Source organism: Fonsecaea nubica (assembly GCF_001646965.1).
Source record: "Fonsecaea nubica strain CBS 269.64 chromosome Unknown Scaff42, whole genome shotgun sequence".
NCBI lineage: Eukaryota > Fungi > Ascomycota > Eurotiomycetes > Chaetothyriales > Herpotrichiellaceae > Fonsecaea > Fonsecaea nubica.
Window position 1 is genome coordinate 144,670 of NW_019173715.1, and position 19,212 is coordinate 163,881.

Genomic DNA, 19,212 nt, shown 5'->3' on the forward strand with positions numbered 1-19,212 from the left:
TGCAGGGACAAGGACGAGGACATGCGCATTTTCTGGGTTTCAGTGTCCTTTTCCGTATCGATTGTTTTCTTTCCTTTGGAACAGCCAGCCGCCTCGTCAGGTCGAATTGGGGTTTGACGACGAGGGCTGACCATTTCAGCCTGGAATACTTCTCCTCGAAAATGGTCTAACTTGATTGGGAAACACGTTTTGTCATTGGCGACTTAGTGAGCAAGCTAGATCCTTAGTGAGGGGCAGGTCCATATATTTCCCGGTCGCACCGACAAGTCCTACGTAATTCGAAACATTGGAGCGCAGTTTACCCTCTTGTCCGTGTACAGACGTGAACACACTCTTTTCGTTCTTCTATATACCTAACTAACTGACTGACTACACGGGATCATCGCTTTCTACTACGATCGTCTCCCTCACCGATTTTCCTCCCCCGCCCCTATCAGACTCTGACCAAAACACCTTCCCTTTCTCGCCCTCACCTAGTACCTTTCCACTTATAGTCCAAAATGTCAGGAACAACTCCTCCGGCCATAATAGCGCCGTCGATACTGAGCGCCGACTTTGCCGAACTGGGTCGCGAGTGCGCCAAAACAATGGGCCAGGGCTGTGACTGGCTCCATGTCGACATTGTACGTCTGCGCTGCGCACGAAGCCCCAAGAATACTTCATCTGCTCCCTTTTGAGAGGACAGGGAATTATTGGAGTTCAAGAATAAGACAGAAAGAGGATGTCTACAGGAGGGGAAAATACTGGCCCGTTTCGTCTGTATGAAGGCATAGCATACAAGCTGACGTTCTTCACTCGCAAACTTCTAGATGGACGGCCACTTTGTCCCCAATATCACGTTCGGCGCGCCGGTCGTGTCCAAGATCCGACCACACGTGGAAAGACCGCAGAAACCGGGCGGCAGAGGCACATTTGATTGCCACATGATGATTGCAGAGGTGAGTCAAGCCAAGTCAATTGTCTGCAGTTGCGAAAAAAGAGAGAGCCTAGCGGTGGGTGGGTGGGTGAAAAGAGAAGGACTGCACAACATTGAAAGCTTAGGTCTGCGGAGGACGTGACTGGACAGGCGACAATGAAGAGAAGGTGACGAAATATGGAGCGATGTGAGGCTGGTCCATGTCTTCTTCTCCCGAAACGCAGGGCAGACGCAGACACAGACACAGACACACGCACTCTCTGGCTTAAAATTCTCCCCTTGTGTCCTCTTCGTGCTCGAATCTAACGAGAACTGATGAGAACACGCAACAGCCTCACCGCTGGGTCTCCACATTTCGCGACGCAGGCTGCGACCTCTACTGCTTCCACTACGAAGCGGCCGTCAGCTCGGTCGCAGCCACGACACCCGAAGACAAGACCACGACGCGACCCACGTCGCCCAAGGAACTGATACGCTACATCCACGAACTCGGCATGCAGGCGGGCATCGCGATCAAACCGGAAACCAGTGTTGACGTGCTCTGGGAGATATTGGAAGCCGAGGACAAGCAGGACAGACCAGATGTAGGGAACTTCACTATTCCCCCAGCCCGTTGAAGCCCTTTCTTTCCCCCATCACACCGCAAAAGAACTGACTTGGACTGACGCATTACTGCCATCTTGTGTCCCTAATAGATGGTCCTCATCATGACCGTGCACCCCGGCTTCGGCGGCCAAAAGTTCATGGCCTCGGAACTCCCCAAAGTCACAGCCGTGCGGCAACGATACCCGGACCTCAACGTCGAAGTGGACGGCGGCCTCTCCGAGTCGACGATCGACCAGGCCGCCGACGCCGGCGCCAACGTCATCGTGGCTGGCTCAGCCGTGTTCGGAGCAAAGGACCCCGGCCACGTTATTCGCGTGTTGCGGGAGGCCGTGGAGAAGCGGAGGGGAGGATCCGGCAGGTTATAGATTATAGAAGTTTGTTTTACCCATCGTAGAATTATGAAGATGATGATGATGATCCAAAAAGCTGGTAGATACTGATAATTGTGGACATGTTGCTCAACAAAGTCGGTAGATACTGGTAGAGAGAGTAAACTATGTAAGGTGTTCAAGTTCTTCCCCATGCCGTGATGGTGATCACGTGATATAACGCAACCGAGTTGTCATTATCGCGCACGATGAATATTTGTAGGTCAGTTGACCTTTGAGAAACTCACCGTCTGGGGTAGGTACTTGTACATGTGCTTGTACATGTGCTTGTACTTTGTACTTTGTACTTTGCACCAAGAAGTGGAAGAAGAAAGACGTCGCGTGGATTCCTAGGAACGTTGGAATGTGGCGGTATTTGTTCAAGAGCGATTCTTAGCTCATACGTCCAGAGAGGGCGACAGCGGATATAAATAGCCCTACATAGATAGGTACGAGATACCTCCATGGGGCGCGAGTTATATTGACGAGCGGGAAATACCCTAGAGTGCTGGAGCGATCACGAAGGGGGGTTGACGTCGAAATCCTCAGCCTCTTCAATTGTAGTAGTAGTAGGAGTGGGATACCCGCTACCATGGATATCAAGCTCAATTCAACCATTTAACCAGGGTTCAGGCCATGGTTAGAATCTGTCTGTCTTGGTTGTTCAAAGTAGCAGTAGATCCTAACTCCAAAAAAAGAAAAGAACAAGGGAATGCAGTAGATATCGCTCGAACCTCCCTTTGAGTGATTTCTCCTGTAAAAAAGTTCGTCAATAACCACTCTTCCCCTTCACCACATCCCTCGCGCCGCCTTTCTTGCCAAACATGTCCCTGACGTCCCGCAACAGGTGCTCCGGTCGCTCGTAGGCGTAAAAGTGTCCGCCGCTCGGGTTGGTGCGCTCGAAGACGACGTCGCCCTGCGTCCGCGTCCAGGTACTCGGCAACACCCTCAGCTCCTTGGGCTGGTGGCTCAGCCCCAGCTTCACCCCGCCGCCAATGTACTCGCGCGTGCGGTCGCGGGTGACCCGCGTGGCCGGGTTGTCCCACTCGTGCGTCGACTCGTAGTAGATGCGCAAGGTGGCGGCGGGGCCCGCGGTCGAGAACCAGTAGATGCTCATCCAGGTGCAGATCTCGTCGTCAGTCCAGGGGTACGAGTCGGTCCAGTCGCGCAGTTTCTCGTAGATCCACGCCAGCAGCGCCACGGGGGAATCGGCCAGCGCGTACCCCAGCGTCTGCGGCCTCGTGGCTTGCTGCGCGCGGTAGCCCGACGACTCCTTGAAGAACCAGTCAGTGCGCTTCAGTCCTTCCTTTTCCGCCGCCGTGTACGGCGTTACCGCGTGCTGAAGGGCCAAAGTGGGGTGGGTCAGGAATGACGGGGCATCGCCCTGGTCGAAGTTGACGTGCGTCGCTTTGCAGTGCTGAGGGTACCGCAGCGACATGGCCCGTGTGATGTAGTATCCCCAATCGCCTCCCTGGGTCACGTACTCGTCGTACCCGAGCTTCAACATCAACTTGTTGCACGTCTCGGCGTACTGCGCGATGGCAAAGCCTTTCTTCTTGGGCGCCTCGGAGAAGCCATAGTTTGGCAGGCTGATGGCCACGAAGTGGAAAGCTGGATCGTCCGATCCCGGGTCCGGCGAAGGCAATTTGTCCCAGATCTTGACCGCCTCGAGAAAGCTGCCGGGCCAGCCGTGCACGAAGAGCAATGGGATGGCATTTTCCACGCTCGATTTCTGGTGGAGGAAGTGCACTTTCAATGGCTCGAAGCCGCCCTCCACCTGGATCGTCGTGCGATAGTTTGGCAGCTCGTTCAGCTTCTTCTCCGCCTCCCGCCAGTTGTATGTGTCCTTCCAATATCTTGTTAGCCGCTGGACGTCTGCCAGCGGCGTGCCATAGTCCCAGGCCGCATCCTCGAGCTCGTCGGGGAAGCGAGCGAGCGAAAGGCGAGTCTTGAGGTCAGAGAGGGCGGAATCGGCGACGCTGATGGTGAATGGTTCAATGTCTGCCATTATGGTGAGGGTGCTGTGAGAGGAACACTTGTGCGGTGTCTAGTGGACGTGTTGCGCAGCTTAGTCGGAAGAGGTACCTTGGATCAATTGCATGATTATATAGACAATTTGAAGTGAGGTCTGTTTTGTCAGCTCCCAGCTACTAACTTTTCCACCTACCTGCTGTTTGCAGGGCTAATACCGCCATCATTTGCCTAGGCGGGAAGTGACTGAAGTATCGATAGACATGAAAGGCGCAAAGCAAAGGCGTGAATGACAACAGCGCCGGCAGTAAGAATCGGTTGGATGGAAGCCAGTCTAGGGCGTCAACGGGTAGGGCACCAAGGCCCCGAGGGAATGTGTGATGACCCCGCAGGAATAACTACGGAACCGAAAAGTCTTAGGCCTAAGCTACTCGACCCCGCCGTGTGTCGAGCAGTTCCGAGTACGCTTCAATCAATCAAGTTCCATTGCCAAACATGGACCCCGGAACTGTAGTCGGAGGAGCCCAAGCTATGATTTCTATTCGAGTACTCAGTACAAAGGAAACTACCTAGATCATACCCAATACTTTCGTACCAAACCATGTCAAGACCAAACCATGCAGAAAAGGTCATACCGCCCTCTGAATCAACAAACGACCAGCAACTGAAAAGCGTATCAAAAGTTGAGCCCGAGCGGGTTGGCGGCAGCCGTGGGATTGCCTTGCACCTTTGGTCGGTTTGCTGTCGTCGATGTCGTCGTCGGCTTCGAGGCAGAAGACGTGTTGGGCTTATTCGAAACCTTCTTAACCGCGGCGGTCTGCTTCGTGTCCCCATTATCTGCTGGCTTGCGCCGCATGGCGCCTGGGTTTGGTGTGGTAGGAAATTTGTTTGCACCCCCAGCTTTGTTCGCACCGTTGCCCTGTTTTTGCTGCCTCATGGCTCCAGGATTGGGGTGGGTATTTGTCTTCGCCGCCGACTGTTGTACAGGCTTGATGGGAGCGGTACCAATCTTCTTAGCAGGAGTGGCTTTGTGCGATACTCCTGTCGATTTCGGACCTGGAGCTGGCAATGCTTTCTTTGGAGTCCCTCCCTCGATCTGTTTTTGAGGTGCTGCCGTTTTGCTCGTGGTCATCAACCTCTTCGATGGGGATGTCTTTGGTGTCGACGCAGGCGGCCGGTAGATCTGAGGACTGGTAACCTGTAACCTACCCCCTGTCTTCCCTGCACTCAGACCCAGAGGATTGCTTGCCGTTGCTGCCCGAACTCCTCCTGCCTGCGTCCAATCCATGATGCCATTGCCATAATCCTTGACCCCGTCTCCATATCTTCGAATTGTGGAATTGATTGACTCCCCCACCCCGTTGATACTGCTGCCTACAGCATTGACTGCTCCACCAGCAAATGCACCAGCACTTGCCACCGTGCTCGAGACAGTGGGCGCTAGTGCCTCACTGACCTTTCCGAGAACCCATTGAGTTGCCATTCTTTATGCAGCTGGGGTGGCAGCAGGAGTAGCGGGAGTGGCCGACTTTCTGGGACCAAGCTTCGGAGGCTTTCGTTTGGGCTTCTCTTCGCCAGCAGATGTGGCACCGTTGACGCTTTCAGCGGGCTCGGGCTTGTCGGTGCTGGGAAGTGCTTCTTGCGGCTTCTGGTGGTGCGTTGGCTGACGAAGGGTCGTCAACTTCTGTCTCGGTGGTGGCCTGGGAGTTCCAGTAGGATCCTCAACCACAGGCTTTGGTGGTAGTTTGGGTGCGGTGCGGACCTTCCACTCGGGTTTGGCCTTTGGAGCAGTCTGTCCTCGAGTGGCTGTGATGTTGATAAAGTCCTTGTCAAAAAAGATATCAAATGATACGTTAGGCATTGGAACCTGTAAACCTGCGTCTGCACCTCAGTCAAGGGTACAGACAAGACCAAATAGCATGAATTTCTGAACGTGAAGGCGAACGAGACGTGATGTCAAGAGAAAAGGGTTAGATTTTATCCCTTGGATGTCTTTCTCTCTCAAAGCTTCCTCCTTTTGATCGGCATCAGGGACATGCGAGGAATGATATGGACAAGTCCACCCAATTGACTCTCCTGGTGCCTCCCTCCAAACGTCATCTTAGGCTGCGCACGACCAGCCTGATTGGAGCGTCGCAGCACCGCCACTGGTGCCACAAGGGTCCTTTTCCTGCTTTTCCTTGCTTTCGACACCTCCTTCTCTCCACTGGCAGCACTCGATCCTTGTCGGAAGATACGAATCTGGACCGCTCTGACCAGGGTGTGCTCTCAGAAAGCCCCCTTCGATCGTTGATGCAGCCCCAAAAGTGCGATGAGCCCAGAAGGCTAGGAAGCGGGCAGTTCTGCCATTTGTTCGTATCTTCGGATTAGTCGTTCATCTCCCTCCAAATGCAGCCGCTCAGGGATTGCGAGGGCACGGGGGTCAGGAGAACGCCACATTTACAAGCAGAATTGGCCAACGGCGCTTGGTCAACACGGGCTGGGTGACAGCTCCCAGACGGTGATCCTCTCGGGCCTGAAAAGAAACATGGACCCTTTGTACGTCAGTGTGGCGTTCGTGGAGCGATCCCAGCCTTTTCGAATATTATTCTGCATGCATTACACATGGCAGTCCGCAAGCTGTGGCTGTCCACATATCAACAACAATGGGCCGGGAGGAGGAAGAGAAAGGACAAACAGAAAGCTTGTTATAACCACGGGTAGTCAATAACAATGGCTCCATCCAGAGCACCTGCTCTTGAGCCTGCGGCCGGCTTTTCGCTGGACTCAAGACCGGAGCGGCCTGATCGAGTGCCACTTTCAAAAGGCGAATTCTCTGTCGCGTCCAGGGCTCTGGCCCTATCAACCTATTTCTTGTCTGGAGCTTTGGCCATCAACATCTCTCAATTTCTGGGAGCTCCGTTGCGAGCGATCAACGAGGATTGGTATAATGCATGGATCGCGTTTACCAAGCAGTCCTTCGGGCTGCTCACGATGACTCTCACCCAGACATTCGCGCCGACAAAGGTCATCGTCTCCGGAGACAAATCGGTGCGAGGGCAACTTTTGAAGTCGACCGAGGGAGACCTGATCTTGGATTTTCCCGAACGACTTGTTCTCATTGCGAACCATCAAATCTACACCGATTGGCTTTACCTGTGGTGGATAGCGTATTGCAATGGGATGCATGGCCGCCTCTACATCATCCTCAAGGAATCGCTGCGCAAGATTCCTGTAATAGGATGGGGGATGCAGTTGTATCAGTTCATCTTCTTGAAGCGCAATTGGGAACAGGACAAGCCCAACATGGCCAGCGCATTGCAACGACTGAATAAGCCCACAGATCCAATGTGGCTGCTTCTTTTTCCAGAAGGGACTAATCTAGCTCCAAGTACTCGCAAGCGAAGCACTGAATGGGCGAAGAAGAACAACATTCCGGACACAAGGCACGTCCTGCTACCTCGAAGCACTGGTCTACAGTTTTGTCTAGAGGAGCTGAAAGATACTGTGGATTACCTCTATGACTGCACTATAGTCTATGAAGGTGTACCCCGTGGGCAGTACGCACAAGATATCTTCACCCTGAAAGCGGGTTATTTGGAAGGTCGGCCTCCAAAATCCGTCAGCATGCACTGGCGCCGATTTGCGGTCAAGGAGATCCCACTCCACAACGACAGAGCATTTGAACTATGGCTCAGAGCCCGCTGGCGGGAAAAAGATGTCATGATTGAAGAGTACTACCAGACTGGCAAGCTCCCAGCTGACTATGGCGCAACGAAATATAAATCTGGAAAGATTCTTCGGGGATGCGGACATATGGACGTCCCAATCCGTGCAAGTCATTGGTACGAGTTTCTCCAGATCTTTGCACCGATGGGGATCCTGGCGATGATCCTATATATCTTCTATGGCGACTTGCCGAAGCGGTTCTGGAAGAGCATTAACAAGGAAGCCCTTCAAGCAGGCACTGAAGACATCAAGAAGGCTGGTATACAAGCCGGCAAAGGAGTGCAGTCTACTTCGTCCGCCTTGAGCGGCTTAACTTTGGACTCCTTCTTCGAGCCGGGGAAACAGGAGGAGACGTTCGCAGCCGGTGCAGTGGCTGTGCAAAAGCTCCTCACCTCACCCCAAGCGCAAACGCTTCTTAACCGAGCCGACTTTATCCAGGCGTTCTTATCAGACCCCCAAAAGCTGGTTCAGGACAGCATTACGGACAGACAACAGAACTTCATGCAACAACTTGCCCAAGAAGAAGCCAAAAGACAACAAGGGAGAATACCCTCCACTTCTCGTACGACTGCCCTGAAACCTGCTACCAACACCGCGGTCAAAGGGGATTTTTGGAAGCAGGTTGAGGCAGAAGAAAATAGCAGGCACGGCTCCGTCGTCTCAAATGTCCCGAAAAAGGGCTCCTTTTGGAATGCCCTGGAGGCCGAAGAACAGAGCAGGCGAGGCTCCGTCATATCCGTCCCGACATCGACGAGCTCTAAACAATCAAAAGGTACATTCTGGCAGGACCTCAAGGCCGCAGAGGAAAAGAAGGCAAACTCATCGGCAACGAAGCCGCCTCTCGCGAAGAGTGGATCTGGAAATCTTGCCCTCGCCAAAGGAAATTTCTGGGATGCTGTGAAGGCCGAGGAGAACAGCCGGTATGGGACTGTGATGACCTTGTCGAGTAATGCGTCCACGGCTGTTGCATCCACAAGCTCTGCGGGAGGAAAGACAGTGCTCGACCCGCGTTCTAAGTCTGGGTTGACCAAAGCCCCAGCGAAACTCGACCCGAGTGCTCCAAAGAAACAGCCTCCCATACAAAGTGTACCAAAGGCGACGAATGGGCAGAAGACTATCTCGACCACCCTCCCTACCAAGAAAGCGAGCACCGGTGTATCAACCCCTGCGGCGGCGGCGAAGAAATCAGGAACGGCTACCTCGATGACAAGCGCGATTAAAAAGCCAGCGTCCTCAACACCTTCGAAACCCACGCCCGTAGCCCCGAAGAAGAAGTCGGTCATGAACACCCCTGCGAAAACGACACCTCTTAAGCAGACGCCTTCTACTGTCCCCACCGGAACTCCCAGAAAGCCTGCTGGGGCTGCTCCTTCAACGACCAAGCCGCCATCTACGCAGAAGTCCAGGGTCAACACCAATGCCAAAGCTAATCCCGGGTCTTCCAAGCCCAAATCAAGCACGAGCACGAACACCACGAAAGTCGGTACGACTGCACCGACTCCCAAAAAGCCCACAGCGGCGCCGAATGCAGCAGCCGGAACTCCCTCTAAGACTTCACCAGCGACGAAGAAATCTGCGGGGACGACGGGTGTGAAAGCATCTACACCTGTAAATGCGGCTGCAAGGCCAAAGCCAACCCCAAAGACCAGTACCGCGAGTAACCCGGCGGCGATAGGCACGAAGAGCACGACAAAGAACAATAACGGTACTGGGCCACCGAAGCTGCTGAAAACTTAGGAATGGCACGACGTGGGACATGTGAAAGGCAAAAGGATGTGATGATATGGTATCGCAGAGTCCGCAGTGACTGAAGGGGGGGAATCGGACAGCGACTCATCGTTTTGGAAGTCAAAACCATCACTCACTGGATTTACTTCCAGCTGTCAGCTGCCATGTTTGAATCTGTTGAGGTAGCCAGGCTGTCAAGCTACCTACGTATGTATGCATGCGTTTGCTGCTTGCTGCTGCAGCATACCCTGTCCCTTTGCGCCATCCCATGCCACGCCGCACCATATCATGCTGTGCTGTGGCATGGCGTGCCTGGTCATGTCGTGATACGCTACATGTATGCAGCATGCATGATTCTGCGATTGTAAAATACAGTACCCAAGTTAGGTAAAGTGGGTAGGCATGATACCCAATGTTTCACAATGCGTTCACAGATATCACCATCACCATCACCATTGCCATACATACATGTATGCATGCATGCATGCCATGGAGGTCGGTTGGATATCGGTTAGTCCCAGGTGACACGGGCAGTAAGGCCTTTTTAAACACTCGCGTTGCCCCATTCCCCTACGCCCACGCCTGAGACTTACCTGTATATACGAAATATATACACCCTCATTTTTTCAGCACGTCTGTCTGTCCGTGCCCGGCGAGATAGACAAAGTCGTGTTCCATGCGAGTGTCAAGAGCTCCAGCTCTCTGTCTCCCTTCCACATTCTTTGTTCATTCTCACCAATTCTCCTCCTCTCGCTGCAGCTTCCGGATTGAAGCGTGTTACACAAGGCTGGAACGGTCCGAGGGCACGTGCGTCAAATAGCCTCGTTAACCACACGAAAAACAAAGCGCGTTGACGTGACTGCGGCGGCGGTGGTGAATGAGCACAATCCGTCACTTGTCTGTCACTATCGTCGACTGCCGAATCCTCGCAGACCGGAAATCCTACTGTTAAAACTGATCTCTTATATTTCTCTGGTCCAAGCTTTGCTCGTTTGACGTCTCACCTATTTTGTATTTTGATGGTCTTCCAGAAGTCGTTCATCGATATCAGTTATTTTGGATTTTGTGGACAGCAGACTTACCTCGTCAACACAATCGCAACAGGGCTGAGATTGACTTGTGGCACGTATAAAGTTCCAGGTCGACGCCACAGAGAGCTTTGGGGGCATCTTTCTACCGGATCTGTGACAACAATGGCTTCACAAGCAGCGTCTTTGACTGCAGTGCAGCTCAAAAAGTGAGTTCTCGGCTCAAGCCCCGTCTGCTCATCAAGAGCCAAGCTTTCGATGTCCAGATCCACAACAGCAGGTTGACAATGAGATTGAATATAGCCTCCCACGAGCCGAAACCATCACGGTCCTCTACAAGGAAAAGGACGCCATCGACGGCGACAACCTGCAAATAGTGGGAGACAAGTTTCCCAAGAGTATAGCAACAGCCTTCTCAACGAAGTGGAAAGCCGAGCTCATTCCTAGTAATAAGACAAACACTGGCGAGATCCACAGTGTCATCGTCGATTCGATCGTTGTCACGGGTGGGAGCTATGGCATATGGCGCGACATCCTCAACTGGATGCTTGGGAGTTGCCAGGGGTTTGGCTTCGCTCAAACTCCAAGTCAGAGATTCAAGCCGTATTCATTCCAATTCTTTGTCCGCGAATGTGCGGTGTCGATCGGCTGTGACACTCTCCAGGAACGAGCGACCAAGCGGATGGAGCGCATCTGTGCGGAGCAGGTGCATTCCGAGGATGTTCGTGCCCTGTGGCTCGTCAATCCTCCAAATGAAGAGACAAGAACATTCCTTGTTGAGCATATTGCCGTTCGCTTGTGGGAGAAACGACTCAAGGCGAAAAGCGCATACTGGACCCTCCGAGAGGAATTCCCTGATCTGAACGAAAGAATCGACAGTTTCCTGGCTCAGCTGAAGAAGGACTCTGCTGGCGATCCTCGTGGGGACAGACGTGGAAGATCCGATGTGCAATGGATAAAGGACACGACGAAGAAAGACGGTGTGAGGAAAGTTCGAGCGCAGAGACCGCAGGGACCTGCAGAAAATGGCGGCGAGGGCAAGACGGTTGTCTTGAAGATGGAGGTGGTGAGGAAGGCAACCAAGAAAAGCCCTGCTTATGCAAAGCTGGACCTTGCTTCCATCGGCGTCACCAGAGAGCAATTCTGTGGATCGAGAGAATAGATCAAAGACGTCGGTTTGAACCTCGTCCACCAATAATTTCCACCTGGCGGAACAACATTTAGACATCACTCATCCTAGTCCTATGATTCTCCACCTCTTACTTATATGTGGTCGGGGGAAGAAGAACAGTCGGAGGACGAAGAGACCGTGCCGTCATAGATTCGTGTGGGAGCAGGAAAAATTGGGGGACGATGCTGGGGAGCTCGGAAGGAGGAAGCGGCGTGCAGTGTGAAGGCGATCGAACAGCTGTCGTGTGTAGGTACTCGTAGGGCGGGCGAGATCCCATCCAGTCTCTCACCAATGACAGGTCCACGGGCTACAGCATCGTCATCTGCTGAAGTCGCCTGGTGCATGTGCGTAACTCGTTCTCGCAGGGAGATAAACTGCCAGGTATTCGTACTCGTAGACATGAACGGAACTTTGTTTACAGCTGTGGATAACAGACGAGTCTCCACGCGACAGAGGCAGCCCACATCATGTCAAGCCGTTGCGGTGGCACTGCAGCGACTGCATGGAATGCAAAATGAAGTCTGGAACCGAATGTCAAGCCCCTGCAGGAAAACCACTCGCCAAGATGGAAATGCCCAAGTACAGTAAACGGCAACACGCCACCAAAACTCGCTTGCTCGGCGTAGAAGTGAGCTCCAGGGGCAGAACAGACCTAACAAGAGGTGAAACCAGCTAAACGGATGGGCAGCGCAGGCTTAATCCGAAGCCTTTCTTTAACTGGACAAGGAGAGGGTTTTAGTTAAGACTAGCCCGAATACATGAGCCTAGTAGGCCAAGACCCACCCCGCAGCACCACCCCAGAGACGCTGCCAGCTTGACAAGTGCGTGCAGGTTCCTTCGACGCCACGCACCTAATCCAGAGAGAGACGCGACGAGACCCAGAACATCTCTCCTGCAGATATCTATCAAAGTTTTTTCTGTTTCCTCTTGCATGCTTCCGGCGCTTCCCCTTTTCCCCAATCCTCGAATGGGAGAGACAGAAAGGTGACAGCTGCAGATCACCATCATCCCCATCACCGCTTCCCACCTCTAGACCACCAGGTATCAACGAGCGAACAAAGGAACGAACACTATCACCATCACCATCACCACTACTACCACCAACCAACCCTATCGCCGTTTCCTGGGCGCATTAGCTGGTGCCCATACGAGTACCTAGTCCCTGCTCTCAAAACCATCCATCCGATCGTCGATCTCTGTGGCGGCCGCTGTCCTTTCCACACTCGACTCGGCCTAGGCGCAGGGAGGCGCTTGCCCCAGAGCCAAACGATCCCTGCACACGTCGTTATCTCCATGTTTTAATGCATCCTTCGGTTCTCCAGAGTCAAAAATAATCAACTTCCATTCGACATCTCAATCTGTCCCCTTGTATCTCCTTTCCTCTCCCACGGCTTGTGGTCGGCTGGCCGCCAAATCTAAAGCTCCTTTTCCCAACGTCAGTGTGAAGGTCAAAGAGAGGTCGCATTTTACCCTTCTCTTCCGGCCTCCAGAGATTCACGGCAAGGACAACATTGGCGTAGTGAAGAATGCCCGTGCAGTTTTGAATCACCCCTTTGGAATCAGAGCTTGGGACCAGCAAAGTCAACTCTATCTGCCAATAGCTAAATCCTTTTCTGACCCAGCAAGGCTTTGATGCTAGTCTCAAGGCCCCATACTTGGTTGATCTGATGGCAAGCTCGAATTAAAACATGCGATCCACGCCAGAAACCCCCGAGTCATCTCGACCGCTTGCGGATTACTTCTGGATTGCCGGGCTCGACGGCCAACAACTGGCAGACGCCATCTCTCAACCCCGATGGTCTTATGATCAGATCGACACCAATGGTGTCGACTTTTCCATCAAAGAAGAGGCATCTGTGGATGATGAGCAATCGTCCATCCTTCAGTCTCCTCGAGCCTCGGTTGGCCATTCCAGACATGACTCCTACCAGAGATTGTCGCAGCTCTCCGACGAGGCCAAGGAGACCATTCAGAGTCTTGAAGACGCAACGAAGCCACGCAGTAACCGGAGTAGTCTCACCATTCGGGCGGCTGCTCCGACTGCCTCGGATCCTCGAATGTCCTCGTTGATAACAGAAGCCGACTTCGACAAGGCCATGACCAAGTTCGCCACTGACCGAGATGCTTTCTATTTGGACTTGACGTTTCAGCCCAATGAATCGTCCAAGCCAGCTCGATCCAAGTCACGACCGAAGACGCAGAAAATCATTGCTGAGGATGAGCCTACCCCGGTTCCCAATCGCAATTTTGGAAGTATCCGCAGACACCTTTCTTTCAAAGACATGTCCAGCACAAAACGTCAACCGTCTATGGCCCGACGGACATCGACGCGCACCTCTCGAAGGATGAGCAGTTACAACTCAGTCATCCCCAGCCCAGAGACATTCCACAGCTCTCCTGACCAGTATCCCCTGATGCGAAAATTCGAACCCGTATTGCTGGAAAGATATCCTCGACCAAGCGCTTTCGAAAAGTCCCAGAGCAGAGCACCGTTTCCAGATTATGTGCCCATGTTTGCTTTCCCTGGTGACATCAAGATTGTGGCCGCTGAGACCAGACCGAGGTCAACTTGGCACGAATTCTCCATGACAGCAGCAGATAACTCGAGACTTACGGCGGTCACAGTCATAATATGGATCCCCGTGAATCGCGATGTTGCCGTAGATCTGGAAAAGAAGTGTGAGCAATGGCGAAAAGCTCACATGTCGGAGGCGGAGAGAGAATTGGCCACTTCACTTGCAGAGAGGTTGACGGCAGAAAGTGCAAAATTGTCTAGGTTACTAACACAATTGCCCCATCTCTCACCAGATTCAGCAGAAAGAGAGGCTCTGGAGGATGAAATCAGCGCGGTGGAAGAGAAGATTGCTGTTATGTCTGACATGCTCAGGCCCCTGCGACACAGTTCAGAATCGGATATTCAAGGGCTTGCGGGTGGCGAGACTCGCTTCTGGATTCCAAGAGCTTATGGTATCTTGGGTAGGGACAAGTCCATGGCAAACTTCTGGCGGCAATGGCTTCGAGCGGTCGTCGTTCCTATGACTGATGGAGGGGTCTTGCGAGTGCCGGCTAGCTCGCCGAAAGTCGGCATGTGGCAACCATTGGAAAGATACGTTGCTGCTCTGTGCATCGAAGCACCCTCCCCGGTATCGTCCAAAACTCAAGTCCAAATTTCGATACGAGAGCTCCAACTGTATGCAAAAAAGGAGGCGGCAAATGAGCTCCCCGGGAGTAGGACGACCGATCTGTATCCGCTATTCCGAGCTCTTACCATTCCGAACATTATCCTTCTTCTGGAGTACGTCTTATCCGAGTCCAGGGTCATTCTCCTTTCAACCCACGTCTCCATGCTACAATTAGTCAGCAAAGCCATCCTAGAACTCATCTGGCCCTTCGAATGGACAGGAATCTACATACCGGTGTTGCCATCGCGTTTGGTTCAAGCATTGGATGCGCCTTGTCCATACATCTGCGGCATCGATCGCAAATATGAAAAGTACGACCTACCTGACGACGATTATGTTTTGGTCGATTTGGATAAGAACGAATTGCATAGTACGGCACCGCCGCCTTTCCTACCGAAACAACAGCGGAGAAAGTTGATGTCTCTGCTTTACCAAGCTGCGCCGCTCCACCAAAGCTTCGGAGTGACTCCGGGACCTCCTGCGTATGCGGTGGACACATATCCGTATGATGGCTTTTCTGCAGAGCTCGAGTCTACCTTTACCGCAGTCGCCAAATCCACAAATCTAGATAAACTCGCGAGCCTCAGCTCTACGACATTCGGCCCGCAAGCCGCAACTGACACCATTCGACGGTCTCCACTGCTGAACGTTTTCCTCGCTGCTACACCAACCAGAGGAAAGAGCTCTGATCGTCCCAGAACATCGTCGACCGCCAGACACTCCACTTTCACTGATTCCGACAGTCAATCTCCCGTTAACCCCAACTTCCCTGTGACGCCTGGTTCTGGACCGTCACGAACCGATTCGGGGTATGCTCTTCAGACTTCTCTTAAGGAAAAGAGATCCGGTCACTTCGATTCAGTGTCGAAAAGAAGTTTCTCTGGGTCTAGTCATATGATTCGAAAAGCAAGCCTTCCGTTCGTGAAACACAGTGCGAGCCCTTCTTCGAGCACTACACTATCGGACAATCGAAATGGGTCTATGTATGCACCCTCCACTTACGCGCAGTCGACCCTGGCAGCCTCTACAATTATGCCTGGAGTGAATACACTGCATATGCGGACTGGTGAAGGTACGCGTTGGTTTGAGGGTCACTGTCTGCTATGGAGAGCGGCGGACGGTCCGTCTACATGTCTTCTCTGCGACGAAAAGGCTCCAGATGGATACTATAGATGTTCGGGGTGTGGTTTCGTCGTCCACGATCGATGCGCCCATAACATATCGGTGGTCTGCTCTGCAGCTTTCTACCCAGATCAGATTCGTGCCGCCTTTGCGAGATGCATGGCCAGCTTGTTATACACCTACCGGAAAGTTTTGCAACCTGCACCTCCACAGAAAAAGAAGCTTGGGGCTATCTACTCCTTTGACAGTGACGCTTTCATGAGAAGTTTGACCCCTGACCATGCCGCCTACATGGGCATGCTGCAACAGACTCAAGCTTGGAATGAGTTCATCATGGACCGCGAAGAGAAACCATCAACTCCTTCGATAGCCCTGTTCGACGCCATCATCATGGCAAAACGTCGGCGCGCCGGCTTGCGGTCGAGCATTCCCAGTCTCAGTCTCAACAGAAAAAGCTTTATGGCATGGTCACCTCATGTGGGCATGAACACCGACTTACTTTCAGATGCATCTCAGCATCAATGGAGGATAGTGGCAGTACCGGCAAGCGTTGATCGGCCAGAGCTAGGCGCTGCATCAAAGGGACGTGATTATCATACCATTGTCACTCGAACCCCTGCGAAGCTGGAAGAAGGTTTATTCAAGCAAGATGAGAAGGTTCCGAGCTTGCCTACGATCCCCAAGAGATCGAGAATCAGCATATTGACCAGTAAAATGAACGGTCTTGGCATGCACGCCCCATGAGACTCGACACAAGACGCATTGATCCTGACACCTTTTCCAAGATAAATATGGCTATCCTACAAGTCACAAAATCAGGTAGCTTTTATGCTACTTTGCGCCGAGTCAAGAGGTTCCCGGTGCTCAGGGAACCTCGTTCTCCCATTTCGGTCCGCCATTGAATAGCAAGTTGGCCCAGAACCGCCCTGCCATCACGTTTGATACTATCCTTGAGGTCCTCCAATCCTTCTGCGACGCCTTGTTCCTGCTCGACCAGAAAGGCTACTTGTATGATATCTCGGGGTTTGAGCGACGGGTATTCCGCGGCAACATCGTTATCCTGTTCAGCATCCCAATTCAGCGAAGTCGACTTGAATGGCAGCTTCGGCTGGAGTTTAGTCTGCTGCAGCAATATCGGCGCATCTGATACGTTTTCCAGTTGTGCCTCTAAAACATAGCGCAGCAAAGTGGCCTTTTCATACGGACCATGCGCTTTGTCGGAAACTTTGACAGCTTCCAGTTCAGTGGTCTTGGTTCGCACGCTCACACATGGTTGGGCGAGGAATTGGTACAATTTCCGAAACGATCGAACCCTTCCGCCGGTGGCTTGGCCATCACCTGAAAGGGTCTCGGTGTAGGTGACATTGACGGCGAGCACGTGGTTGCCTTCCTCCTTCAGGTCGAACCGAATGATCCTTTGCAAGGCGCTTCCGGGCCCGGAGTGACTCGAGCTGTCTTCTGTTAGATCATCAGCCGCATAGAGCTCTAGGGGCACGGCTTGAGATGGTGTCTGCATTTCGGCCAAGATTCTTGTTCCTGATACGCTTTTGGTTGACTGTGCTGAGGGGAGTTCGTTGTTGGCGCAGAGAGCACAGGAGAAGGTCTCGCCGACATGAGCCGAACCGAAGGATGGCGGCAAACCCATGCTGGCGGACAAAATGAAGTTCTGGTCGACGGCTTTGGATGGGTATGCTAACGAGGCTGTATGAGGTATCTTGGTGTCATTTTCGCGGGGGAGAGGGTGTTGTTGTGCCAGCGAAGGCCGGGAGAGTCTATGGGGGATGCGCATTAATTGACCTAATTGCCCATTTTCCCAACAACGTGTAACCAGTCACAGAAACACGGACTCACCTCAGCACTAGAAGATTTTGGCCAGGGTTAGCAAACACGCAGATCAAGTAATGATGATTGTGTAATAACAAAACAAAGATTTCGACCCAGAAAGCGGCATACCTTTTAAAGATATCGAGTGAGGCTCTTTGGGGAAGTTCCCCGTATCGGCGCGTGGGCGAGCCATGAACTCGATCTGACAGACGTTCGGGGCGGCATCAACTATGTCAGGCGTAAGATGCGAGGAACTGGTGGGAGGCAAGACGGGACGACTAGAATGCAAGTGTTCTCCCGGCCTGGTCTGACCTGAGCTGGTCTGCGTAAACGAGAAGAGATGAGGGAGTATCAGAAGGACAAGAATGAAAGTCGGTGGAGGTGGAAAGGACAAACTCGATTTCAAATGACGTTCTCGGAGGAAGACTATTAGCAGCGAGGACCTTGTCATTTGCTGGTCAGACAAGGGGTAATTAAGATTTCTGTGTTGGAGGCTGTTATCACAACCGGTACCACGTGCGTGCACGTGCCTGCGCTTGGACTTATTACCTACCTTTCCAAAATGGGAGTAGTGCTGTGTCGGCAAACATACCTGTCATGGAAGAGCCTCAGACCTCAACTGCGGGGTATGGGCATTGCTCGTCAACCCTCTGGTGTTTTTTTCTTGACGAGGCTGCGAGGCTGTCTGTTGATGGATCGATTGTTGTTCACGCATCTCAAAGCCTCGTTACTCTGTTATTTATGATTTCTTCCCGCGGAACCATGTAAAATTGCCGCAAGTGTCTGAATAACAATTAATTTACTAGGTGCACGTTTAGCAGTAGAGACCGACGCGGATTTATCATGGCAGTTGTATCAACAGCGGACACACGACGTAGACACAACGTAGGCGGAGAGGCTGAAGACGCGGCCTAGAGCTACATGAGGATTTCATCTGTACACTTTTCTTCGTGACGTCCAAGGAAGGCCATTCCGGCAACACGGTCACGATATATCCTTTGTCTATCCCTGGACGACAACTTTGACCGGTTTCTATTCCTTGAGTACAGATACGACTACATACTGCCTACTTCAGCACTCAGCACTCAGCACTCGGGTACTTGTATTCAGAATACCCTCCTCTTTCGGCCCGAGCACGAGTTTTGTCCCACGAGCGAGGGCCGACACCAGCTCCCTCGATGGCGTCGATCGATGAGGAACGGCGAACTCCAGAGTCCTGACCCGCCAAGTTATCGGCATCGGCCGAAGACCTCGGCGAGGAAACCTCAGGTGGCCTTTTGAAGCATGCCGTGGCGTGTGTGATTTATTCGCTGCGAAACATCTAGAGGAGAGGTGGTATCTTTCCATCTATCTGAGTGAGTCTCCCGTTCGGGCGCTGGCGGGGGGATAGGTTGGTTTCAGGGAGAGGCAGAGGCTGGTCATTGTATGAAGTCCGAAGCCGTTTAGTCGTTCAGGCAATCAGTAGAACGTCGGAGACAGTTTCTCTCACCAAAGCGAAAGAAGTCGGAATTGAAATTGCGAAATTCAAAGAATCAAGAAAATAGCATACATACACATATGTAAAGAAGTGACTTTACGCGAATGATAG

At 52.6% G+C, this 19,212-nt stretch overlaps 8 protein-coding genes across 8 annotated transcripts; 4 read left to right on the plus strand and 4 right to left on the minus strand.

The window, feature by feature from the left end:
- Positions 1–500: 500 nt before the first annotated feature.
- On the plus strand, positions 501–1,887 carry AYO20_06590 (ribulose-phosphate 3-epimerase; the record flags this gene model as incomplete). The annotated part of the gene is made up of 4 exons (XM_022644879.1): positions 501–623; positions 810–938; positions 1,249–1,500; positions 1,612–1,887. The coding sequence occupies 4 exons, from the start codon at positions 501–503 to the stop codon at positions 1,885–1,887; spliced, it is 780 nt and encodes a 259-aa protein (XP_022499147.1).
- A 772-nt stretch (positions 1,888–2,659) lies between these two features.
- On the minus strand, positions 2,660–3,898 carry AYO20_06591 (hypothetical protein; the record flags this gene model as incomplete). Its single annotated transcript, XM_022644880.1, has 1 exon — positions 2,660–3,898. The coding sequence occupies one exon, from the start codon at positions 3,896–3,898 to the stop codon at positions 2,660–2,662; it is 1,239 nt and encodes a 412-aa protein (XP_022499148.1).
- A 639-nt stretch (positions 3,899–4,537) lies between these two features.
- AYO20_06592 (hypothetical protein) lies at positions 4,538–5,149 on the minus strand (the record flags this gene model as incomplete). Its single annotated transcript, XM_022644881.1, has 1 exon — positions 4,538–5,149. One exon carries the CDS (start codon positions 5,147–5,149, stop codon positions 4,538–4,540), a length of 612 nt encoding a protein of 203 aa, XP_022499149.1.
- Positions 5,150–5,347: 198 nt separating this feature from the next.
- On the minus strand, positions 5,348–5,722 carry AYO20_06593 (hypothetical protein; the record flags this gene model as incomplete). Its single annotated transcript, XM_022644882.1, has 1 exon — positions 5,348–5,722. The coding sequence occupies one exon, from the start codon at positions 5,720–5,722 to the stop codon at positions 5,348–5,350; it is 375 nt and encodes a 124-aa protein (XP_022499150.1).
- Positions 5,723–6,573: 851 nt separating this feature from the next.
- Positions 6,574–9,306, plus strand: AYO20_06594 (hypothetical protein; the record flags this gene model as incomplete). Its single annotated transcript, XM_022644883.1, has 1 exon — positions 6,574–9,306. The coding sequence occupies one exon, from the start codon at positions 6,574–6,576 to the stop codon at positions 9,304–9,306; it is 2,733 nt and encodes a 910-aa protein (XP_022499151.1).
- A 1,184-nt stretch (positions 9,307–10,490) lies between these two features.
- Positions 10,491–11,487, plus strand: AYO20_06595 (hypothetical protein; the record flags this gene model as incomplete). The annotated part of the gene is made up of 2 exons (XM_022644884.1): positions 10,491–10,534; positions 10,629–11,487. 2 exons carry the CDS (start codon positions 10,491–10,493, stop codon positions 11,485–11,487), a joined length of 903 nt encoding a protein of 300 aa, XP_022499152.1.
- A 1,697-nt stretch (positions 11,488–13,184) lies between these two features.
- Positions 13,185–16,544, plus strand: AYO20_06596 (hypothetical protein; the record flags this gene model as incomplete). The annotated part of the gene is made up of 1 exon (XM_022644885.1): positions 13,185–16,544. The coding sequence occupies one exon, from the start codon at positions 13,185–13,187 to the stop codon at positions 16,542–16,544; it is 3,360 nt and encodes a 1,119-aa protein (XP_022499153.1).
- Positions 16,545–16,626: 82 nt separating this feature from the next.
- AYO20_06597 (hypothetical protein) lies at positions 16,627–17,445 on the minus strand (the record flags this gene model as incomplete). The annotated part of the gene is made up of 1 exon (XM_022644886.1): positions 16,627–17,445. One exon carries the CDS (start codon positions 17,443–17,445, stop codon positions 16,627–16,629), a length of 819 nt encoding a protein of 272 aa, XP_022499154.1.
- Between the last annotated feature and the right edge of the window lie 1,767 nt (positions 17,446–19,212).